This window comes from Sebastes fasciatus, chromosome 23, assembly GCF_043250625.1.
Source record: "Sebastes fasciatus isolate fSebFas1 chromosome 23, fSebFas1.pri, whole genome shotgun sequence".
In the NCBI taxonomy this organism is placed as follows: Eukaryota; Metazoa; Chordata; class Actinopteri; order Perciformes; family Sebastidae; genus Sebastes; species Sebastes fasciatus.
Window position 1 is genome coordinate 20,082,779 of NC_133817.1, and position 23,499 is coordinate 20,106,277.

A 23,499-nucleotide genomic window follows, 5' to 3' on the forward strand; every position below is an offset into this window, starting at 1 on the left:
CAACAATCCATTTCGAGACCATTAATTCAACAAAATAAAATGGCAAACATTGCCCAAAAATAGCCCAAAAAAAACAACCAGCTATGTACAGCAAATAGCTGGTAGACGATATTCGTCCAATCGCCCAACCCTAGTATGTAGGTTGTATCAGTTAAGAAATACAAAAAAATAATTTTTACATTTCAGTTGTAGTACTGATTAAGCAATCAGACAGGGCCAGGCTAACTGTTTCCCATTGTTTTCAGTCTTTATGCTAGCTAAGCTTTATATTCTATGTGCAAGAATGAGAGTGATACTGATCTCCTCATCTAACGTTTGTCACGGAAGTGAATAAACATATTCCCGAAAAATGTTGAACTGTTCCTTTAAGATGGAATACACGCTCTAAAAAATGTCCCAGATAATTTTATAAGTTTCTTGTGAAATGACATACCCACATAGACATTTTTTTTGCAGTGGCAGAAGAATGTCAGAGCCTCTCCATATAGCAAGAGGGGGGGGAACAGATAAACAAACCGTTTCTAACTTAAGCGGAGGACTGTGGCGTTTGAGACGGCTGCTTTTTCACCGAGAGGAATGTTCCCTTCCAGTGGGCTCCGGTTCGAAGTGCACTGCTGAGACTCCGGAGTAGAGCTCATATGTGAAAGTGAAGAAAGCTTTTGTGTGTGTCTAAAAATGAAATGTCAGCGTTGTGAAAGGATCGGTGTGCTTCTCTTTCATGACTCCTCAGTCGTGCAGCGTGTTTGTGTGTGTGTGTGTGTGCCCAACAGTGTTCGCTGAGATGTCACGGCAGGTCCGACATCAGCATCAGTCTTGCTGTTTTGAGAGGGAGCCAACTCTGTGGCCACTGTGTAGTGAGTGTGAGAGCTCTATCTCGCTGTGCACACAGCATGCAAGAGAACCTTCCCCCTTTTTTTTTTTTTTTTTTCCCAGTTTGGTTACGGGAAAAGGCAGCATTTTTTCTTTCCATATTTGGTCATATGGAGCACGGCCAGGGAGCAGTAGCCTTTTGATGCCGTACAAACATCCCTATTTTGTGTGGGATTTGTACTTTTTGGAATGCCTTTTTCTCCAATTCGGCCTGATTGTGGGTGCAGCATCTGAAAGTGCACTTTTAAAAGGGACACAAGCCTTTTAAAAGTCAAAGCCTGGAGAAGAATTGTGCTGGCTCTGGCTGCTGTTTCACAAAGAAGTTGCCTTTTTACAGTATTATTTATGATTTGGGCAGCAGGAATCCAACTTCTAATGCAAACGTCCCTCTTAAAACCAACATTTAAAAGAAGGACAATGTTTTATAACCCTTCTTTTTTGGCCAACTGCTACATCAAGTCCTCTCGGGCAGTTATTTAATTTGGTAAATTGGATCAGCAGCTGACAAATAAGAATTTATCATCTCATTTCTGTGGTTAACTTTAAAGAGTCAGATTTTTGAAAACCTGCTGAAGCTGGATTTAGTTAGATCTCCTCAAAAATGAGAATAAAGACGGTATGTTCGCATCTGTGTGCTAGAACCTGCTGTTGAAAAGCTCTGAGGTTCAGATGATGGATATGGCATGTTGGGGTAATGTTTTTATTGCAATTTAAGTGTGACTTAGCTTCAGGCGTGAGATTTAAAGACACATAAACACACCCTCAACCTGAAGGGGAACGCCGGCTGGTGAAGCTCAGGTGTTTTCAGCTGTCTCTCTGCCGAAGGAAAAAGGTCATGATACCTTCAGATCTAAAGTGTGATGAGCGGCACGAAACTCCCAATCCATGTGTGGGACCGTGAGAGGAGAAAATATTAAAAGAACAGTGAGTCATAGTCTAAATATATATATACGACAGATGACAGTGCGCTCAAAGTTTAGCGAGGTTATCTGGCTGACAGCGGAAAATCCAACACACAGTTGAAGAATGCTACATAATTTGTTATAATCAGGGCAACACAAAGTGTTTAGAAAGTATCAAACTGCCGCTTCCTTTCCAAAAGAGATTTGTCAGTTTGAAGGAGAATTGAAACAAATGCTATTTATTATCATGAGCATATCACAACATGCTGTCAAAACTGAAAGCATGGCCAATGTGTTGGTAATAATCGCACATTGCACAGGAAAAAACTGTGCGTGCACAACTATGGTAAGTACAATGGGTCAAAGTTGAACCAGGAAGTTGGTCTTTAAAGTGAGACTGTGTACCTTTTTGAAAGAAGAAACACCTTCCCAGATCTCTGCATTTAACTTGGTGAGTGCAATCTTATTCCAATAACAATGGTGCCCAAAACCACAAAAATAAAACTCGAGTTAACCTTTAAAGCCCCCCTCCAGCCGGTTTTACTTCCTGTTTTTTGAATAACGTTCTTTCTCAAACAGAGAATCTGGGCGTGGTTAATAGTCAGACGTAATTCATTACCACGGCAACCAGATTGCATCGCTTTCCAACCCAGTTTAAATGAATTTACCGGCGACCAGTTCCAGCACCGCTCTCGCCTCAGCTCCCGACGCCGACGCCGCACCAGGCTGCTCTGTGATTCGTTTATTTCTCTAACGGGTGTTTTTCTCTTCTCTTTTTTTTGTGCTGAAAGTTGTGCGCTCTCGTCCTCCGGCCAGACCTCCAAAACGGCATCGGCTGCTTTACGTTAATTTATGGAGGAGGCGGTAAAGAAGAAAGCGAGTGAGAGAGAGAGACAGTCGGTGGGTTGTACTAATTCTGCCGTTAGGATTTCATGTAATCCACTGCGTTGATTTCACCCGTTCTCGGCACACACAAATGCCATAAACAACACACTAAACTAAGGTGGAGGAAACAAAAAAACAAAATGAAAACAACAAGTTGGGCTAGCTAACTACACCGAACTAGAAAGATAAACTGACAGACAGATAAACAGATTTGGCTTGGAGGATGACAAATGACTTGCAGCTTCTATTCATACTTCATATTCACGTTTTAGCAACAACCTTCTTTTTTTTATCTTTGAGGAAATAACTCAAATAAATATGAAATATCATAGAAATGTCAAAATACACTGGAGGGGGGCTTTAAGTGAGACTATGTACCTTTTGAAAGAAGAAACACCTTCCCAGGCCTCTGCATTTAACTTGGTGAGTTCAGTCTTATTCCAATAACAATGAGGTCCAAAAGTTATCCTTTAAAGACCCTGAAAACCTCAGTTTGCTCAATTTGCCTTTGGTTGTTCCTTATTTAGTCATAAATTAATAACACCCTGTAAAATATAATGCATCCAAGGTATCCCATTGGGATTTTCTTGGCAGTGTGTGTGAGTGTGTGTGAACAGATAACCTCAGTCTGTCTCAGTGTGTATGATTCACAGGGCACAGAGAGGTGTTATGGAATGTGAACCATTGTCTGGGAATGCAGGAGTCTCCTTTTTTTTTTTCTTCACCAAATGGAAACTTTACATCTTCAAACTACACTGATGTGAAATTTCCCCTTGCTGCTGGTTCGTCGTCTATCTGAAAGCTCGAGTCAGCACAGAGGAGATTGTAGGAGGAGATTTAAGTGAGGATTGCGTCTGAAGTCACTAATGACAATGCATCCCAGGCATTCAGGGACTCCAGCCCATTTCTTGCCCCAACCCTCAGAAACCATCAGCACGTTACTGCGCCGCATTTTCACTTGCCACAGTGGCATTAGCTTCTCAGGTTTGCCCATGAATACCGTCTGCTCATGCTCAGTGAAGTTTTTTCCTCATTCGAGCCCGAAGCCACACTTTCAGAAATTTGTTTTGGAGGAGATAGAGTGCGAGTGGAAAGCAGATGGTATTGAGATTGAGCTGAGGTCTGATGCAGTTGGCCACCTCGTACGTTGCCTCGAATATATAGTCGCAGCTGAAGACCTCGGCTTTGACAACAGACGCTATTGTGGTTGATATTCGCCCTGTGGCATGAAATGCAGACACAGAGAAATACAGAAAAGAAGCTTGGCCGCTTGGATATGGGTAAACCAATTACTAAACTTAATTCATAGCCAACCAACCCTGCGTCTCCTCATATTGTAGCTGAACACATAGTCTGCAGCTGTTGGCTAAGCTGCTGCTTTGTGGTCCAAGAGGAGATAGAAACAGTGAGAAAGGGGTGAGAGTAAAAGAAAATAAAAACTGCACGGGCAGGCGACCGATACTGGATTTTTGAGGCTGATATTAATATTTGAGATTCAAATTTGAGACATTATTTGGTTATAGAAATATGTACTGAGTGGGACATTTTAAAGTAACAACACTTAAAGGAACAGTATGTAACATTTAGGGGGATCTATTGGCAGAAAGGGAATATTAATAAGTATGTTTTCTTTATTGTATAATCACCTGAAAATAAGAATATTTGTGTTTTTGTTAGCTTAGAATGAGCCGTTTATATCTACATACGTAGCGGGTCCTCTTCACGGAGCCGGCCGCCATGTTTCTACAGTAGCCCAGAACGGACAAACCAAACACTGACTCTAGATAGGACCATTCACAGTTTTCACTTTTTCGCATCGGCTACCGTAGTTCTCCTACACGCTTGGCACACGGGAAAAGTTTCAGTTGGTTGCAATCTGCAACCTCACATTTAGATGCTGCCAGATCCCACACACTGCACCTTTAAACACTAACAACTAAATATAACAGTGAATTTGAAACAGTAAACTGGAAATTAAATATGAAATAGTGTCATCAACAGCTATGAACAACGTAGAATTACTTTATGATACAAAAATAGAAAAGAAGACCTATAAAACTAGATAATATAATGAACATACTGTCAATCTCAGCCATTTATCCGGGTTTTGTTTTTTTTGCACTACCTGACGACCCAGAGATACCATGTGATACCAACGTCGTTTTAATATTGGCTCACAAGCCTTGTTAGAAGTGGGAACCTAACGTCACATATCTTACACAGAGATAAACAAAACATTCATTTTAGACCCGCCAAAATTTTAAAAATGATTAATTCACAATCCTACAAAAAAAAATTTAAGGAAAAAAATATATATTTTTTTTTTAATTTGTCTACATAAAAATGTTATCAGTAAGACCTTTAAACACCACCCACTTAGCCTAAACCTAAACTACGTTGCTTCCGTTCATTCACGTGGCCTCGGCCGCCTCACTTGAGTGACAAGCTAACGCAACACGCTAACATGATAAGCTAGTGTTACTGTGAGGCAGCTGTCGTTTACATAGCCAAAAAACAGCCTTGTCTTTATCCACGATTTTACCACATGTAGTGTCAAATCTAAAATACTTCCTCACGCTACTGCCATTATTATCTGCTCGGTCTCGCTTTTGCGTCAGCAAAAAGAGCAATAATAGCCCTAGTTTACTGCAGTGGGTCAGAAGCTAGCTTCTGGCTGGATTACACCCTGCTTATAAACAAGAAAAGGTCATTACAGATTGAATATTAATCATTTCCCAAACAAGCAATTCAAAGTTCAGATAAAAAGTTATAGCCCTATATACTAATACACAGTATCAGTCAATAATAACAGCCCAACTATGTATCGGTCAGGCTCTAAAAGTCAGGCAGAGAAAGAGATTCTAGATGACAGATGAAGCTGAGAGAAGGACGAGCAGAGACGGAAAGAAAGGGAGAAAATCTTGGCCTCGGTGCACCAAGAAAACCTCCAGTGAATTTATGAATGCTCATCCACAGCCGCTGAGCATCCTGGGACTGTAAACGTGTTAATGCTGCCGAGGTTCTGGACGTGTGAGAGGAGACACATAGCGCAGAGAACCACAACCACAGGGCCAGCTTTCCAAACACAGCACTGTAGGTGGTGATGGATATCACACATGTACACACATTTACCGTACCATAAACACACACACATACTGTACTCGCAGTGGCCATATGTATTCTTCAGTATTACACTTGTAAAAACATACATTTACATTCTCACACTCATTTAAAGTGGACACACACAAAAAGAAGCATGCAATCATTCATATGCACTTCCTCTGTGCACATCTGCACACTTTCCATTTACATAAATACACACAAAACACATTTATAAATGTAATTCCTGTTTGTTGAATACTGTTTATCGTGATGCACACGCAGCCTCACACACAGGCTGAACATATTTTAACCGCCCTGTCAGACTAATCTCAGGAGACTCCTTACCCCTGCAGAAAACGTTAGATTTACCCAACTCAAACTGTCCCCAGAGCCTCAGCCAAAACAGCTGTTAGTGTGCACTACCTACAGGCATGCAGTATCTCTCTCTCTTTATTTCTCTCTTCCTCCCCGTTTTACTGCAGAAGCTTTATCTGTGTGATAAAACAATCATAAAATGATCATTCTACTTACCGATATATCTTAGCTTAGCGCCAACCAATAGACCTCTGCCTTTCTTGTTTAACTGTAAGTGTGTTCATCTCCTGTCAAGTAAGCATCCGATACTCTCATGAATGGATACATTTACAGTAGTTTGTCTTAGCTACATGCAAATAGAGGAGCATGTCAGTGTTAGTGTCATTTAACTCCCACGTACACAGACTTGACAAGTCTTTCCCAGTATGTGTTCTTTAATGATGTGCTTTAGTGCAATGCTATACCTTTCAGTGGGAGGTGCAGCATGGCTGTTCTTTGGTGAAACAAACTGTTCTCAACATTAAAGGCAAGTTTTTGACCACTAGTGGTGCTGTGGAGCAATAAGGAACACTATAGCCAGGATAGAAGAAGTCTGTCATCTGTCAGTGTGTCAGTGTGCTGACTTGACTATGACTTGCCCCCAAACTGCATGTGATTATCATAAAGTGGGCATGTCTGTAAAGGGGAGACTCGTGGGTACCCATAAAACCCATTTACATTCACATATCTGGAGGTCAGAGGTCAAGGGACCCCTTTGAAAATGACAATGCCAGTTTTTCCAAAATTTAGCGACATGGTTGGTACCAATGGATTAGGATTTAGGTTTTCTAGTTTCTTGTGATACCAGTATTTTCACTCTAGCTTAAAAAACTGAGCCCGCTACAACCTAAAAATCGCAAGTTACGTTAATGCGTTATTATCGCGTAAACTTTGACAGCTCTAACAATAAAAACTGGATACCTGACCCTATTCGCCTATTCAGTCCAATGAGAATAGCTCTCCTGGCACATACGCCAGAAAAGGCCTAATAGTTTTTTTCTAAGTTTTCCGGGGTATGCGGCCCATTGAATATGTGCAGTAGTGTTTCTCCCACTGGCCCTGCCCACAAGTTTCTGCTCAGCCCATAGACTTTACGTTGTGATGACGTCGCAGATGTTTAAATTGCATTTTTCGGCTTGAGGAAGATTTTACAGATATAAAACCATGGATCAACAATTCACAATAGAAAGAGTCAGAATCAACCTTGTTTGGAGTTTGAGGGTACATGTCAACAGTTTTACAGATGTCTCTTTTACAACAGTGGTCTATGAGGAAAATGCTTTTTGGGCTGTATGGGATTTTTCATTGCAATACCGCGAGTGGCCACTGGAAGAAATTGGGAGCAAGACTGTACGGCGGCGCCATATCCAGGTCTCATTATATATCCATGTAATGTTAGTTTTCAAGAAAACTTGGCTTTAAAGCCAAGTTTGTCACCAAGCTGGTCGTCCTTTAATCATAAGGTTTGCGGTTCAATCCTTGGCTCCTTGAGCGAGACACTGAATCCCAAGTTGCTCCCAGGGTGCTTCACAACCCTCCCAGTGCTCCTAAATGCTTAGGATGGGATAAATGCAGAAGTCAAATTTCATGTATGTACATGTATGTATGTGACGATTGAAATAAAGTTTGAGTTCATACTCCACAGAGCGCCTTTAAACTAAGCTGACTATTAGCAGTGACAGACATTTCCGTTGTGAGAGAGAGGTGAATCACGCGAAGCATGTCTGACAGACCCATGACAGTATTTGAAGAGAAGCTGTCACAATAAAAGCCTCACGTTCGTCAGAATGAGGAGACGATTGTATTTCCGTCTTCTTCAACTTTCGGCTACAAACCCTAGATTTTTACTCTGGCTGACTAAATGTTGATAGGTGAAGACAGCTGATGTCAAAATACTGAAATCCTGCTGCTCTCTTTTCACAGTTAAGGGGCCATATCCTCCACAATATCCCATGATGTATAGCCTATGCATTATTATCTCAATAATATATGACAGTATTTGTTTTTATGTAGTTGGGTATCATTTTACAACAGTGAGAGCAAAAAACAAAGGGCACGTGGCTTGTAAAAGGGTAGAAGTGGTTCATGAGTTCTCTAACATACCAACCTCTGTAGCAGGTGGACAGAATATTTCCTCCCATTGATGCAAAGACTGGAAAGATCAGGCTTTGTGCCAGCGTTGCCTTCACATTCCAGATTACTGGAATACCTCTCTTCACCTGGACACCTGCACAGCTGTGACTCCATAGCTCCTCTCCTCTCCTCTCCTCTCCTCTCCTCTCCTCTCCTCTCCTCTCCTCTCCTCTCCTCTCCTCTCCTCACCTCTCCTCTCCTCAGTACATGTACCTTGACAGTGTTTGCTTTTATGTTTTTAGTGTATCTGGACAGATATGGTAACTGCAGACTGTGGTTTGCGTTGACACTGTTATATGGCCCTATTCTTTCACTTTTCATTTAGATGAAAATCAAAAGGTATTTAAACCAGAATTTCAATTTCCAATACTTTAGTTTATGACCGAATACCTGGAAAACTATTGACATTCCCATCAGCCTTAGCTGCACTTTTTTTTAGTGCTAATTAGCAAATATTAGCATGCTAACATGCTAAAATAAGATTGTAAACATGGTAAACGTTATACCTGCCAAACATTAGCATGTTAGCATTGTTATTGTGAGCATATTAGCTTAATGATGTTAGCATTTAGCCTACAGGCGAAGCCTCACAGAGATGCTAGCATGGCTGTAGACTCTTAGACTTGTTCTGTTAAATGGTAAATGGACTTGTTAATTTATATAGCGCTTTTCTAGTCTTCCAACCACTCAACGTGCTTTAATATTTCGGGGAATCTATTATCAGAAATGGAATATAATATTCATAACTATGTTTTAATTAATGTATAATCACCTGAAACTAAGAGTTGTTGTGTTTTTGTTAGCTTAGAATGAGCCCTTCATATCTACATTGAGTCTTCACAAAGTCCACCATGTTTCCACAGTAACTCAGAACGGAAAAAAACAAACACTGGCACTAGAGAGAGCCTTTCGCGTTTTTACGTTACCTGAAGGCCACCCTATTTCTCTGACACGCTTGTGAAATTGCAATAACGTGAGCCGCAGAGTGCAAAACTGGTACCGCCAGCTGCCGTCTGACTTCCGTAGCTCCTAAAGTAGTGTTATTATAGCAAGGATGGCCTCTGAGCGAACCATTACCACGATTTTGCACTCAGCAACTCACATTACTGCAGTCTTTGAAAGTGAGTGAGATGAGGGGTGCTCAGTTGGTTGCAATCTGCAACCACACCACTAGATGCAGCCAACCTACATACTGTACCTTTAACAATTGTCAACAATTATTCCTCTATTGACTAGCAACATGACCCATGGGATCATGTTGCTAGTCAATAGAGGATACATGTAAAATATCTGTTTTTATTATTAAAGCTTCATGCTCAACCTGTTTGGTTCTAGTATATAGCAGGGTTTTCTTACTCACTTTTTAACCTAAAACTGTATGTGTTTTGTGACTAAGCCTCGTAACCACCAGCTGCAACAAGTCCCCATTGTTCCTTTATTTGCCAGTCTCACAGCTGGCGAGCTCGTAGCTAGTTTTTACTTGTTTATCTTCACATTAATTCCCTTTATTCAACAACCAAAACACTCACTGCGCTCACAAAAAGATCCAAAGGAGGAGTTGTCTGTAACTGGCATGTGAATGAGTAATTTAGAGGGCTCTTTCAAGTCCCCTCTGCTAAAATCAGAGGTTAAATAGGAGCATTCCTCGCATAGCTCCATAGCCACAATGTGGAGATTAATGTGTTTGTCTAAAGGTTGTGAGCGGATAGCTGCCCTGAGTATAACAGTAACAAATCTGACCGAAAAGCTGCAGTCTTCTCTTCTCACAGAAAGCCAGCGTTAGGAACATTTCACCAAAGCCAAAAATAGACGTGCTGCTGGCCCATAGTTATTCCTCAGCCTTACTCCCAGACTGTTGCTTGATCTACTTTGTGCCTCATTTGGCCGATAGGGGCCCATTGTTTTGTTGCTTTTAACTCGAGACTTCGTGAGAAGATAGAGGCATTATAAGGTGGTGTAATCCCAGTGGCTGTCAGGATAATATCAACTTGGCTTTTAAGGCTTTTTAAGAGGCTGGCACTTAGACATTGGGTTCTGTGCCAGGGTCTGGCAGTCTCGACAGGTAGTAATTTGACTGGTAAATGTGTCATTATAGCCATTGTAGAAGGTTGGGGCAGACAGGGAAAGAGAAAGAGGGGGAGGAAAAGAGAGAGACAGAATAAGAAAGGGAGGGCGGAATGGATGGAGTGATGCAGGTTTTTCGAGACAAATAGCGGAATAAATGGACAGATGCAGCGAAGGGAGGAAGACGAGGTTTTTACAGTGGACAGGCTACGACAAGCTGAACTAGTAAAATGTCTGAAAATGTCACAAACTTGTGACTCCAGGTTGCTCAACTTTATGGAATGCTGTCTTTCTCTCGTTCTGCCTCTGTTAGCTTTTGCAAAGTGTGGGTGGTCCTTCCAGTGATATACACAACAGTTCCATTTCTACGTCTTACTGAGGGCCTTGTCTGCGAGCCACAGGCTTCCTCTTCTGCCCTACGCCTGGTGTGCTCTCCCATGTGGAGGCAAGACAATGTGACTGTGCACTCTGCATTCAGTCTCGCATTCATTGAACGGCCCTATTCATACATCACATATCAGCTTGAGAAATATATAATCATCTCAGGTTTATTAATCATGTAAAATGTTTTATGTATTGTCCACTCTGTGATCATTTTGTTCACTACTTTTATTAATTTTTTTCTTGTAACATGACATGTTTTTAAATGTCCCATAACTCACTTTTTTTTTTACAAAACTGAACACCAAATGATAATCTTCTCAGCCGCATAAATCACGCATTATTTGCAACAATAACTCCAAATTTATATGCCGCCGTGCTCGCGTTGCTAATAGCTTCGCCTCCCTCGGCGTCGCTGGTTCTAGGAAGGATGTGATTAGACTGGTGATGTTTGGAGGCCTTGTCGGTTTTCGTTATTGCTCTCATTTCGTCTTAATTACGGTGGTATGAATAGCCCCACATGCCAGTTGCCCCCAACCGCCCTCCTCGTTTCACAAATGACATTAAGCGTGCATCTAAACATAGAGAGTGAATTTTTGCGGTATTTAAAATATCTCTCCCTCCTCCCGAGTCACAGAGGTTTTTACGGCGTAATAGCGGGGGAGACGAGGCTGTGTTTACTGTACAGGCTCACAAGGGGGGAGAGATGCGATGGGGAGGGTGAGGAGGATCCCTCAGAGTCATGGTTTCTTTTAGCTGTCCGTGTATTTCCTGTCCATCTGTGCATGCTCATTAGTATGAATGCATGCACACAAACGCTGCACCTACATGCTTGTGCGCATACATACTCATGTACAGATGTCCGTGATGTATAAAGAGGCTCTCTTTGACCCCTCCTGTATGCAGCTGCAGATGAAAGAAATGCTTCTAACACACAGGAAGCTGTCTTAGAACAGAGTTTAGCCAAGCTCTGACATGTATGTGGGTAAACAATACAGGAAAAGTTAGATAGGGAGAGAAGGAGAAACAGGATGGAGAAGGGAGGGAGTGAGGGAGGGCTGAGGGAAAGAAGGAAGGAGGTCACTGAGGGATGGAGGGAGGGACAACTAGCAGGGAGGGGAAGGAAACAGGCATTTTTGCCTTTTCTGTCAGCTGAGGCCGGACTGTGGGAGACTATTACTAGACGTTGTATCTCTGTTTGAAGAGAGCATTGTGTAAAGCTGGCATGGTGTGAAGGAAAACACATTGTTTGAAGGCTAATTCAAGGTATGATGGTCAAAGTTATTCCTTTTGTTTCTCCAAATACTGCACTTTAAAGCATCTTATTTTCTGCCACAGTCGCTTTTCCTACTATCACCAACAAAGGATAAAGTGTTTAAATAAGACTTTCGGGAATTGTCATGCACCTTTGTGCTCAGCTAGCGTCTGTTTACTCTGCTCCTGCATATATAGAGGACGTTGCTGGTGGTTTTAGCCGGGACCGTAGATGTATGATGGGAGGCTCAGCAGCTCCTGGGTGGTCTCGGTCTTCACTGTCTCGTACCCTCGTGGGGTATTTTTAGTGAGAGTTGCTCTGAACTGATTGAGTTAACATCCTGTGTTGGCTTCTCTCTCCTGTGTCTCTGCTCTTCATTTTCTGCTGTTTTCCACCAAAGTTTGTTGGCATAGGTTTCAGCCAGGCAGTTGTCACCCAAGACTGAGGCTTTTTATGCACAAATATATGGCTACACACTTCTGGTCAGCACTTGTAATCCTTAAGATCTCATTCCTGGTTGATTTGTCGACAACAGTGTTTACAGCATGTTTAATACGACAGCAAACACTCGCTGAGCAGCGACTCAGCTATACTTGCTCCTTGCAAAAATTAAAAAATGCTGATGAAAACATCCCTGAAGTGACAGTTCTGATGAACGACCGCTGTTAGCGCTAACCCCGGCGGTGACAAATGCATTGTGTTTTTGCTGTGGCTGCTTCACAATAAAAGCCACCCAATGTTTCGCCTCTTAAATGCTTTTAATGTGAAACAGCAGCAGCAGTAGGATGTTCCATTTGCATTAGCAGTAAAACAATACAGCTGCTGATAACGGTAACTCTGAGTTACATGCACGGCTCGTTTCCTGTGAATGCCCTGTGTGTGCGAGTGAAGGCAATTTGAATCCAGTGTCAAAATCAGGGGTTCAAATTCATGAAAATCTTAAAGGTCCCATATTGTAAAAAGTGAAATTTTTGTGTCTTTTATATTATAAAGCAGATTTAAGTGCTATATAAATACTGTCAAAGTATCAAAACGCTCAATATAGAGAGAAAGACACACAGCCAGTATTCAGAAATTGTGCGTGTGAAACAAGATGTCAGGATTTCTGTCCATTTGTGATGTCACAAATACACAATATTTAGACCATTACACAGTTTTAAACATTCTAAATGTGTCCCAGATTATTATATTTGTTGCAGTGTACACCGATCAGCCATAACATTAAGACAACTGACAGGGGAAGTGGACACTAACTATCTCGTTACAATGGCACCTGGCAGTGGGGGGGATATATTAGACAGCAATTGAACATTTTGAACTTTGACCTTTGTGTTGGAAGCAGAAAAAATTGGCAAGCGTAAGGATGTGAGCGACTTTGACAAGGGACAAATACTGACGGGTAGACGACTGGGTCAGAGCATCTCCAGAACGGCAGCTCTTGTGATATGTTCCCGGTCTGCAGTGGTCAGGACCTACCAAAAGTAGTACAAGGAAGGAAAACCGGTGAACCGGCGACAGGGTCAGACCTCAGGCTCATTGATGCACGTGGGGAGCGAAGGCTGGCCCGTGTTGTCCGATCCAATAGAAGAGCTACTGTAGCTCAAATTGCTGAAAAAGTTAATGCTGGTTCATGAGCTGACAGGAAGTAAACATGGACCCAATCTGTTGCTTAGCAACGCAATTCCGTTGCAGTTCCATTGGAATGCACTAAAACGAAGCGTTTCAGACAGAGGGTGAATACAGGTATGTTCAGACAGACAGTATGAGGAAAATAAAGTTTTTTTTTAACATTACAGCATGTAAACATGTTCTAGTAGAAACACAAAATACAACCTGAAAATGAGCATGATGTGGGACCGTTAAGGATTACAGTACTATGATATCCAGATATCATAAAACTGAGGCTTTGTTTGACTGGTGAACAAGTATTTTTGCCCTCTCAGGATACTTAAATGAATGTCTTTCTTTCCTCTCTGTACTTCCTGAAATTGAGTCGATGAACATGTCTGTGTTCGATGATGTCATCCCTCAGGGCACAATCATGGAGGAAATGGACTTTGAGCGGCGCCGGGAGCTGAGGAGACAGAAGCGGGAGGAGATGCGCCTGGAGGCCGAGCGGTAAGACGCATTTGGTTGTCTGTCATTCACGTCCGCAGATTAGCACTCCAGGATTTTACCGACTAATTCTCTCGAAAAAGCGAGAGAGTGTTTAAAAAAATAATTCCTCTACAATGGATTCATTTGTAGTTGCGGCCACAGAACTTAGCTGTCACTGACGATTCTTAGGTTGTGTGTATCTGAGGGAGCAGCCAGCGTTTTGTAATGAGGCTCTGGTTGTCAATGTGCAAGCGCACCTCCTCTGATGTTAATGCCAAGTTGGAACAAGAGGGAGCCAGCTTTAATGGCTTAGACCCTCCTCTAGCTCTTTAAAAACATCGCTCAGCAAATATTGGCTTCCCCATCCCAGGCTAGAAGGAAAAAAAAAAAAAGGTTGATAAGAAATCTGATAAGCAATGAGGTGACCTTTAAGTGAGAATGTTCAATCATGCCCCTCCTCCCCCTTTTTCCAATTTTCTCTCCCATATACCGTGGCCTTGTGAACTCCCTTTGATTCAATGGAAGGAATTGATTAAGCTAAAGTTCATTTCGGCAAATTGATTGAGCGGTAACGCGGCAAGTGCAGTAATCAAAACTAGTAAAAAAGGGGGTTTTATTGGGAGAATTTGATACATAGCGTGCCAAGGAGGCATTTTATAGAAGCCTTTTCACAAACGTCTCTTCGTGTTTGCTGCCAATTAAGGATGAGGTTGATGTGGATGCAGATACTGGCCAAGGTCACTCGCCTGTTTGATGTGTCTGTGAGAAGAGATTTTTTTTGTCAGAGCGAGTTGCTCCATCGCTGATGAAAAACAAGCTCATCACCGCTGAATGCATAGATGCTTCACTCTGATAATCTTTCTATGACACAAAGAATATGTGTGCAGCATTTTACCTCAGTGATGAACAAGGCCCTTTGCTCAAGGTAAAATAGCAATTCTTGTATAAAGGAAAGTCTGCAAAACAGAGCATGGCATCCACAATAGTGAAGGAGATATACTGGGTGATAAAATGCAGGGTTAAGTCATTCATCCAGACATTGAAAATAAAGTGTCTGCCAGCTTGTGTGTGCTGTATGGATCGCACCGAGGTTATTTCCACAGGGTTATTACAGGGAGACCAACAAGGGTCCTTTTACTCTTCTACGTGTTTATTTTGTGTAGTGAATAAAGCTCAACAGAAGAATCTTTATGGCTGCTCAATAACTTATCAGAGATATATAGTATCAGCGTACATATCAGCCAATAAGTAACAAGAAATAGCAGTACAGAAATGCCAAATATACTGTATGTTTGTGGTACTTTAAAAACAGTGTCCCAAGTGCATAGTAGTACTTACAGTATCTTGGTCACAAATCTTTAAAGCTGCATATTCTGGGCAGTGGAAGGAGCTAAAATCACAACATGGACATACAGTATTATCACCTTGTAAAGTTTATATGGCAACAAAGTTAGCAAACAGTGTGTAGCATTTAGGGGGATCTATTGGCAGAAAGGGAATATAACATTAATAGTATTATAATGTGTTTTCTTTAGTGTGTAATCACCTGAAAATAAGAATCGATTTGTTTTCGTTAGCTTAGAATGAGCCGTTTATATCTACATAGGGAGCGGTCCAGTCTGCAACCGCACTGCCAGATGCCATCGAATCCTACACAGTGCACCTTTAATAATAAAATATTGCTTAATGCAGCTTTAATGATCAAATTTAAGTGACCCTTTAAAACAAATATGAAAAATTACTCATACTTTCATAGCGACTTTATCTAGAGCCTTCGTAACAGGGGGTAAAGATCCTGTACATTTTGATTTTGTGTAACAGTTATAAAGTGTTCTCCCTTTTGGCATCTTTCCGTTTTTTTTTAATTTCTTTTAGACTTTATTTTACGCTTCATTTCCCCAGATGCACTCTAAACCGCAGATTGAAGTGAAGGTTAATGCCGTTGTTATGTTTCATGGCTTAAAACTCCTATAAACCCCCTGCTGCTAGAATTATTTATGCAGTTTCGGAGTGTTTATGTTTCACGGAGAAGATGGAATTTGGCAGAAAACGTAGACTAAGAAGAGCCTTCAGAGGGAGGAGATGAGGACTGACTGACTGAAAGACAAATGGACCAAGACTGAAAAAGAGCGAGAGTTGTAAGCGCCTTCGACATTTACATTTTCAACTCGGCGGGAGTTTGTTCATGACTTGTTTATTCGGTCCGAGCAGCAATAATTTCAACTGGCAGGCGACACGCCGCTGCTGTTATTGATAAAAGATTACATCTCTACATTGTTTTCCATTTCTGCCAATATATTGAAACAATCAATATTTACATGCCCCTCTTGGTTGGAACTAGTCGAAACCACATGTTGTCTCATTGGCCTGCTTCCATTCAACCATCACCGAGCACGCTGAGGGAAGACGGAGAGACGCAGGGAGAGTGTGGGGCCATATAATAACGGCTGCTAGGAATGCCAAATTCCTGGCTATTATAAGTGTTTACTGGCCAGGTCTCCATTGGCTGTTTCCTACATGCTGGGACAGTGAGATTGTCTGTGTGTGTGTGTGAGTGAGAGTGTGTGTGTGTCCCATAGTCTGTGTAAGGGCTCTATCATGCATCTGCATGTTAGTGTGTGTATGCATTCAGTGCTAATGTTCGCTTTAGCGTGCATGTGTGTTGGTATGTTTGGATCAGAATCAGGTGATGAAGGTTTGACAAGCTCCATTCACTTTTCTGTGTGTGTGTGTGTGTGTTTGTGTGTGTGTGTGTGTGTTTGTGGAGGGAGAACAGCCAAGCCTTCCCTGTTCTGTCTTACATCAGCCTCAGTTATAGATGTAAGAAAATGATTGTTGACATAGAAGTGCGCAATGAGCTTCAATTCACATCTAGTTCTATTCAGTAAAGCCACACACACACACACATGGTTTTCTGCTCTACCAAGGTTTTCTCACACTCTCTCGTGCTCTTCAGCTCCCCTGCTCATCAGCGCCATAGTACGTTTCTGTTCAATGAAACACACAGGAATGTCTCGATTGCTTTTTTTTTTTTTTTTTTTCATCTTCTCCGAAGTGAGCACACGGATGTGGAATTTTCCCAGTCGATCAGTGACCAAAGGCTATCTGCTTCGGCTAGAAACAGTCTTCTTTTGTAACAGTGATAGTGCACATAGTTTACAAAAAAAGAGCAGTTGTTAGTCCCCACAGCTGGAGCAGTTCATTTCTCCTTAACCGAGTATTTACACTTTGCTCATAGATAGACATTCTGCACGACCGCAATGGTGAGTCATCACTGTTGAATGCCGGACAGTTAAAGGAACAGTTCGACAATTTGGGAAATATTTTTATTTGCTGTCTTGCTTAGAGTTAAAGTTAAAGCTAAGAGTCCCGACTACAAAAAACTGAAATCTTGCAAAATCTCTCACGTTAAAACGTGACTTAAGTGTAAACAAACATGGCGGTCAACAATCAGGAATAATTAGCGACGTTTTTGCACTACTTTGTGATGAAAATTCACGAAGGATGGATGGGTGAAGTCATGAGTTGGTCCTCCATTTCTGTGGTCCATCTTACGATTTGAGATGGGTGCGGCCAGGATGGACTTCCGAGCCGATCGGGGGTTGTAAAAAACACTCTTAACATACCTCACACCACAGGAACATCTGGAAAGAAATATTTAGAACCATCAAAAAAACGGCTGACGATTGTCGGGAGGGGGGAATTGGGTCCAAAATGGGCTTGATTCTCATGTAGTGTGTACCCGGCATTAGGTAAGAAGATAAATGCCACTCTAGTCACTGCACCCAGCCAAAGAAAATGAGTCCTCCATATAACCCCCAGTAAAACCACAACTTTTTGTGCAGTTGAAATCCCCTCCTCTCAGTCTTTACGCTAAGCTAAGCTAACCGTCTCTTGGCTGCAGCTTCATGTTTATTGCACAAGACAGAGTGGTATCAGTGTTCTCATCTAACTCCCTGCAAGATAGCGAATAAACATGAAATGACGAAACATTCCTTTAATGTTTAATGTAATTTATGGAAGACTTTGCCAAGTATACAATGTTGATTTTTGCAAGACTTTGCATTTCTTCTTTGATGTCCTTTTTAGGAAGTGTCTATTTTTGACATCTGCCATTTCCCCGTGTCTCCTCCTCCTCCTCTTCCTCCCTCCTTCTTGTCATGCTCCCATCTCCTCCTCTCATCCCGTATGCATCCCATCCATCCTCTTCTTCTTCTCCCCTGGGTGTCGCCGTCTTTCTTCTCCTTCTCCTGCTTCCTTCCCTCTCATCCTCCCCCTTCTGCCTCGTCCTTCTCCTCATCTTCTTCCACTTTCATTTTCAACCCCTTCGCCCTCCTTATTCTTCTCCACTTTCTTCTCGCTCTCTCCCAAGCCTCCTCCTCCTTCTCCTCTCACTTTCACATCTTCCTACTTCTCATCTTCTCTCTTTTGATCTTGCTCTTCCACTTAAATTTTCAAATCCACATCCTTCTTCATCCTTCCTCCCCTCACTCGATCACTCTTATTCTCCATCTCCTCTTTCGCTTCTCCCGCTCCAATTCTCTCTCTCTCTCCACCATCCTCTTCTTCCTCCTCCTCTTCATTCTCTACATCTGTGCTGTACCCCTCCCCCTGAGAGACCAGGAAGGGCCGAGGAAATAACACCCATCCTCCGTGAATGAGCCGTGCCAAACATTCCCCGCCCTGCGGTGAATGGACCGTTCCAAACATGACCCGGTCCTGCATCGTAAACCTGTTGGTTCTGTCAGGAAGAGAGAGAGAGAAAGAGAAACAGATAAAGCCATAGAGATAGAGATAGGGAGGGAGAGGTTGAGCCACGTATGTCAACTTCTAACTCGCCACATCAGCTTGGAAAGGATGTTAAGTTATTGTTGCTGAAACCTAATCTTACTCTTTTACTCCCCACAAGCAGTGTTAAATGTTATATTTATGTTTTACGCGTACGCTATACTGCCTCATTCATCCAAGAGTGTGAATAAATGCAGTCTAGGGGAATTCTAGCGTTGTGTATTCTTGGAGGCGGCCCAGCAGAGCGCAGGGTGGGGAAGAGAGACAGACGGGGTACGTTGTGGTTCTTTGGGCCGGCAGTAGGAAGGGAAATAGTCCAGAGAGGCCAGCGTGGGAATGGGTCAGCATTTCTGACAGCGTAAGCAGAGCCCCCACCCTCTCTCCCTCTCTCCCCCACCCTCTCTCCCTCTCTCTCTCTCCCTCTCTCCCTCACCATCCCTTACTCCTCTCCCCTCCCCTTTTGTTCACAGCAGCTTTTCTTTTTTCGATCTTCCTCTCCTACTTTTTCTCCCTCCCTTCCCTCCGTGCCTCTCCTCTCGAGGAGGGGTGAAGAAGTCTTTTCTCATGGGCTTTTCCCAAATTGTTTTCACTGACATTTCTGAGATATTTCGCTGTAAAGAAAATATTTGGACATATTTCTCCCTAATAGGCTCGCTGATGGCGATGTTTTGTGTGCCTGTGCTGTCCATGCAGACAGTTACTTTTGTGAATGCAGAATCCTGCTTAAATCAGCTTCACTGTGCAAAAAAACTAAATGAGGAATTTATGCACATGTGTGACAAGACCTTTTCAGCTGTAACATGAAGCTGCTACATTAAAAACTAAGTGCATATTAGCTGTCAGACAATAGTGTGCTTTCCTTACATGCTGTACTAGGCCACCCAAGAAAAGGGCATCTGTTGCGTACTATATTCTGACATACCTGAAGTTTATAACTGTGGCCGCACATCAGTCTGTGCAGGAAAAGATGTCGTGTATGATTAAATCTGTAGATTACTCCTTTTTCCATTATCGTGCACGCCCTTTCCTTTCCCGCTTTTTTCATTTCCCACTTCTCCTCTTTATCCTCACTCTCCATTTCTTTCTTTTCCTCCCCTTTTTTTTTTTTCTTTCCCTATCCCCGCTTCCACCTCTCTCCATATTTCTGTGTCAGTATGCTGATAGAGTTTGGGGCCTAGGTAAGGAAAGGGATATTAAATCAGGGCTTTGGTTGTGTACGCGTCTCTAGCCAAGGCTGTGATTGACAGGAATGCTAATTCAGCTTTTAGAGAGTTTGTTCTCCTCTCCTACTGAGGAATCTTTAACCCTGAGATTGTCGTTGTCTTCGTCGCCGCCACCGAGCGCTCTTTTGTTCCATTTTTAGCTGTTGTCTTTTTCTCTTTCTCATGACATTTTGGTGCTGTTTCTGGGATGGCGCAGTCCTTCGGGAGTTAAGGCGGTTGTTTCGCAACTTCTTTTTTTTCCCTCTTTTTCACAGAAACAACATATCACACTGGCATTTTAAATAAGAGTTAATGTACTTTCTCCTGCAGGGGAGCTCAGTTGAAGTTTACGGAATATGAATGTAATAAAAACTAAGATTAGTGTGGGAGGGATTATTTAAAGCGAGGCTATTTAACTTTTGAAAGAAGAAATTACACATTTTTACTCTTAAAAAATGAAAAGTTGAATTCTTAAGCAACACAAAACTTCTCACTTCAATACTCCCAGGGGTTTGTTTGCTGCTGCTTTACTTGGTCCGGTATGACCAGTAGCTCATGCAAACATGAGATAGGTATTATTCTGACTCTCCTCTACTTGTGCTACATTTTAGCATTTACCTTTATACTGTATATTGCCATTGTAATTGGTGGCCACAGTGGCTGGTGTTAGGCTCGCTTTAAGGTTGAATAGAATATAACGAATCTTGATTAGAGCAGTCTTTTACCCTTAAAGCTAGAGTGGGTAGAATGGAGCAAATATGATTAAAAGAAATATTTTTATAAAACGGTCACTATATCCTGCCAGTAGTGCATGAGACCGGTAATCTTTAAAAAATCATGTGCCTCTGTGTCCTCCAGTGCTCCTAACAGCATCTGCAAGATTTCACAGACCAGAGGAAAACAACCAATCAGAGCCGAGCTGGAGTCTGCAGTCCAGCTATCGTCTATGAGCCGGCGATCAATCACTCAGAAACTCCGATCAAACAGTCAAACTAGGCAGCGCTGATCAAATATGAATCAATATTCTGTTACTGTAATGCATATTTCTCGCCTCAAATGTTTTCAGAAACATCTTGTAGTGCACGGTTTAGCTGTAAAATAAGAAAGTTTGCTCCAGCCGGTGGGCGGAGCTTGGTTTTGGCTCAACTGTTTTCATCATGGTAGACTGGTCACAAACTTTCTAAAATATGTTTCTGAAAACATTTGAGGCAAGAAATATGCATTAGATTAACAGAATCTTGATTCCTAGTTGATCAGCGCTGCCTAGTTTGACAGTTTGATCAAGTTCCCAAGTTTCACAAGCAGTGATTGGCAGCTGCTTTAGTGAAAGCTTGGCTCTGATTGGTTGTTTTCCTTCACGCACAGTGAAATCTTGCAAATGTCATTAGGAGCACTAGGAGGACACAGAGGACATGATTTAATTTTACAGATTATCCGTCTCATGCACTATTGTCAGGATATAGTGACTGTTTTATGAAAAATAACTTTTTATCGTATTTGCTCAAAGTTGCCGACTGCAGCTTAAAAGATGCTGAATTATCAGAATCGAGCACACACATGTGTAAATCATTGCCTGACGTCACTGATGACACCGTCCCGTAGGTCCATCTTGGGCGTTGACAGATTCATCTGTACTGTTATGACAACATCCCTCATCTGAGAGAGAGAAACGGGAGGCGGAAAAGAACGGCCGAGGGGAAGGAAAGGAAGAAGGAAAAACTGTTGTTCACAAGCTGTAAAACCTCACATAAACCCGAGCAGCTTTAGCTCGGCTCACCACACATGTTGCAATTAACATGCAATAGCACGCTTCGCTGGCTGACCTCAAAGCATGGCTGTGATGTCAGGTAGCTAGGCATGTGGTTAGCAGTGGGAGTGTAAAGGTCAGCCGGGGCAGCACAGATCAAGCATGGAGTTGAGTTCATAGATGTCAGGTGGCCAGAAACGCAGCAGTTGGCGAACCAATAAAAGCCTCTGGTAGTATTTCCCTGTCTAACTGTTAGATATCCTCAATTTATGATGCTTTAATTTATAATACAGTATCAAATATACTTTACTTTTTGGGTGTAGCCCTCTTCCCTAACCTTGTCTACTTCTACTTCAGTGAGATATTCTGAATTGACTGTGTGACTTTGAACCGGCTCCAGAGAAAAGGCCTCAACTCGTTGCTCTCAATCACATTTAAGCACATAAATATACAGAAGCTCACTAGCCAACTCGATCGCGAACAAAGGAGTCGCGTTGATGATTGTATGCAGCCGCACCCTTAACTTAAACCACTGCGTTTAATAAGGACATGCATAATCCACTGCATGTCTGCTTTCGATTTCGCTCTATTAAGGATGTGGGCGGCTTGTTTTTACAATGGATTTTTTTCCCTGTTAATGGCAGGGCAAGATGGAGAGAGACTAGGAAGAAGAAGTTCTTAGTTCTTAGTGTCCAATGCAAAAAAAAAAGATTTTTATCTATGATATTTTAAACATGACCTGGCGTGACCTTGCTTCATGTACTGTATGCTTGACCAGTTATGCATAGCATTAAGAAAAGTACATCACCAAAAGGGGGGGAACTGTGTTTCATACTGTCCAAAACATTAAAGGGGGACATTTTCTTCTAATTATTAACATGCACGCATTCTTAGGTTAAGACATAAACTGGGAAAATATTTTTGTTGTATGGTCAGCAAAACTGAGCTTGTGACAAAAATGTATTAAAACAAGAAGCATTAACTTAAAGCTCCCTCTACCTATTTTTAATTTTTTTTTTTTTTTATCTCTATTTGCTTACTTCTCTTTAAGGAAAAAGTCAACATTTTTGAAAATAAACATTTTTACTCTCTTTTTGATACCACTCTCATATCTGTCCGTTAAATACACAGCTACAGCCAGCAGCTGTTAGCTTAGCTTAGCATAACGACTGGCAACCGGGGAAAAGTTCTAAATGTACGAATTAAACATACAAGACAAAATGTGTTAATTGATGAGGTTTAAAGATTTAGTAAATGATGGTCCCATTTAGAGTGAAACAGATGATAAAGCAGGGTATGATTTAGGGCGGGGCTACCTTGTGATTGACAGGTCGCTACCACGGCGTGCTCCGGTCTGGGAGTTGTCCGCGTATTTGTCTTACAACTTTTACCCTTTCACAGTGTGTTTTCGGTTCACGAAAGTTAATTATGATATTCAGCGTTCGGTTGTACTTAGCTCCATCCTCTCATGTCTCTTCTGGTTGCAAAAAAACAAGATGGTGACGGCCAGAAACCAAGATGGCGACAGCTAAAATGCTCTGACTCAAGGCTTCAAAACGGCAGTTCACAAACCAATGGGTGACATCACAATGATTACATATACTTCTTACATACAGTCTATGCTTCCAGTCTTAGTGCTAAACCAAGCTAACTCTCTGTGGCTTCATATTTAGCGTATAGACATAGAGAGTGGTACCAATCTTCTAACACAATGCAAGA

The 23,499-nt window shown here is 42.0% G+C and overlaps 1 protein-coding gene across 14 annotated transcripts in view; it reads left to right on the forward strand.

Annotated features, from left to right (window-relative positions):
- Positions 1-23,499, forward strand: part of cald1a (caldesmon 1a) — a 67,930-nt gene that overhangs the window by 16,791 nt on the left and 27,640 nt on the right. For 10 of the 14 annotated variants that reach the window (XR_012592796.1, XR_012592794.1, XR_012592790.1 and 7 more), the window contains exon 2: positions 13,979-14,064. Coding sequence is in view for 7 of the 14 variants with exons in the window: in XM_074626390.1 (XP_074482491.1) it covers positions 13,988-14,064 (77 nt within the window). In the remaining 7 variants the exon portion in view is untranslated. Of the gene's footprint in view, positions 1-11,801; positions 11,958-13,978; positions 14,065-23,499 lie in introns of those variants that run through there. The other 4 variants (XR_012592795.1, XR_012592797.1, XM_074626387.1 and 1 more) reach the window with 1 other exon arrangement.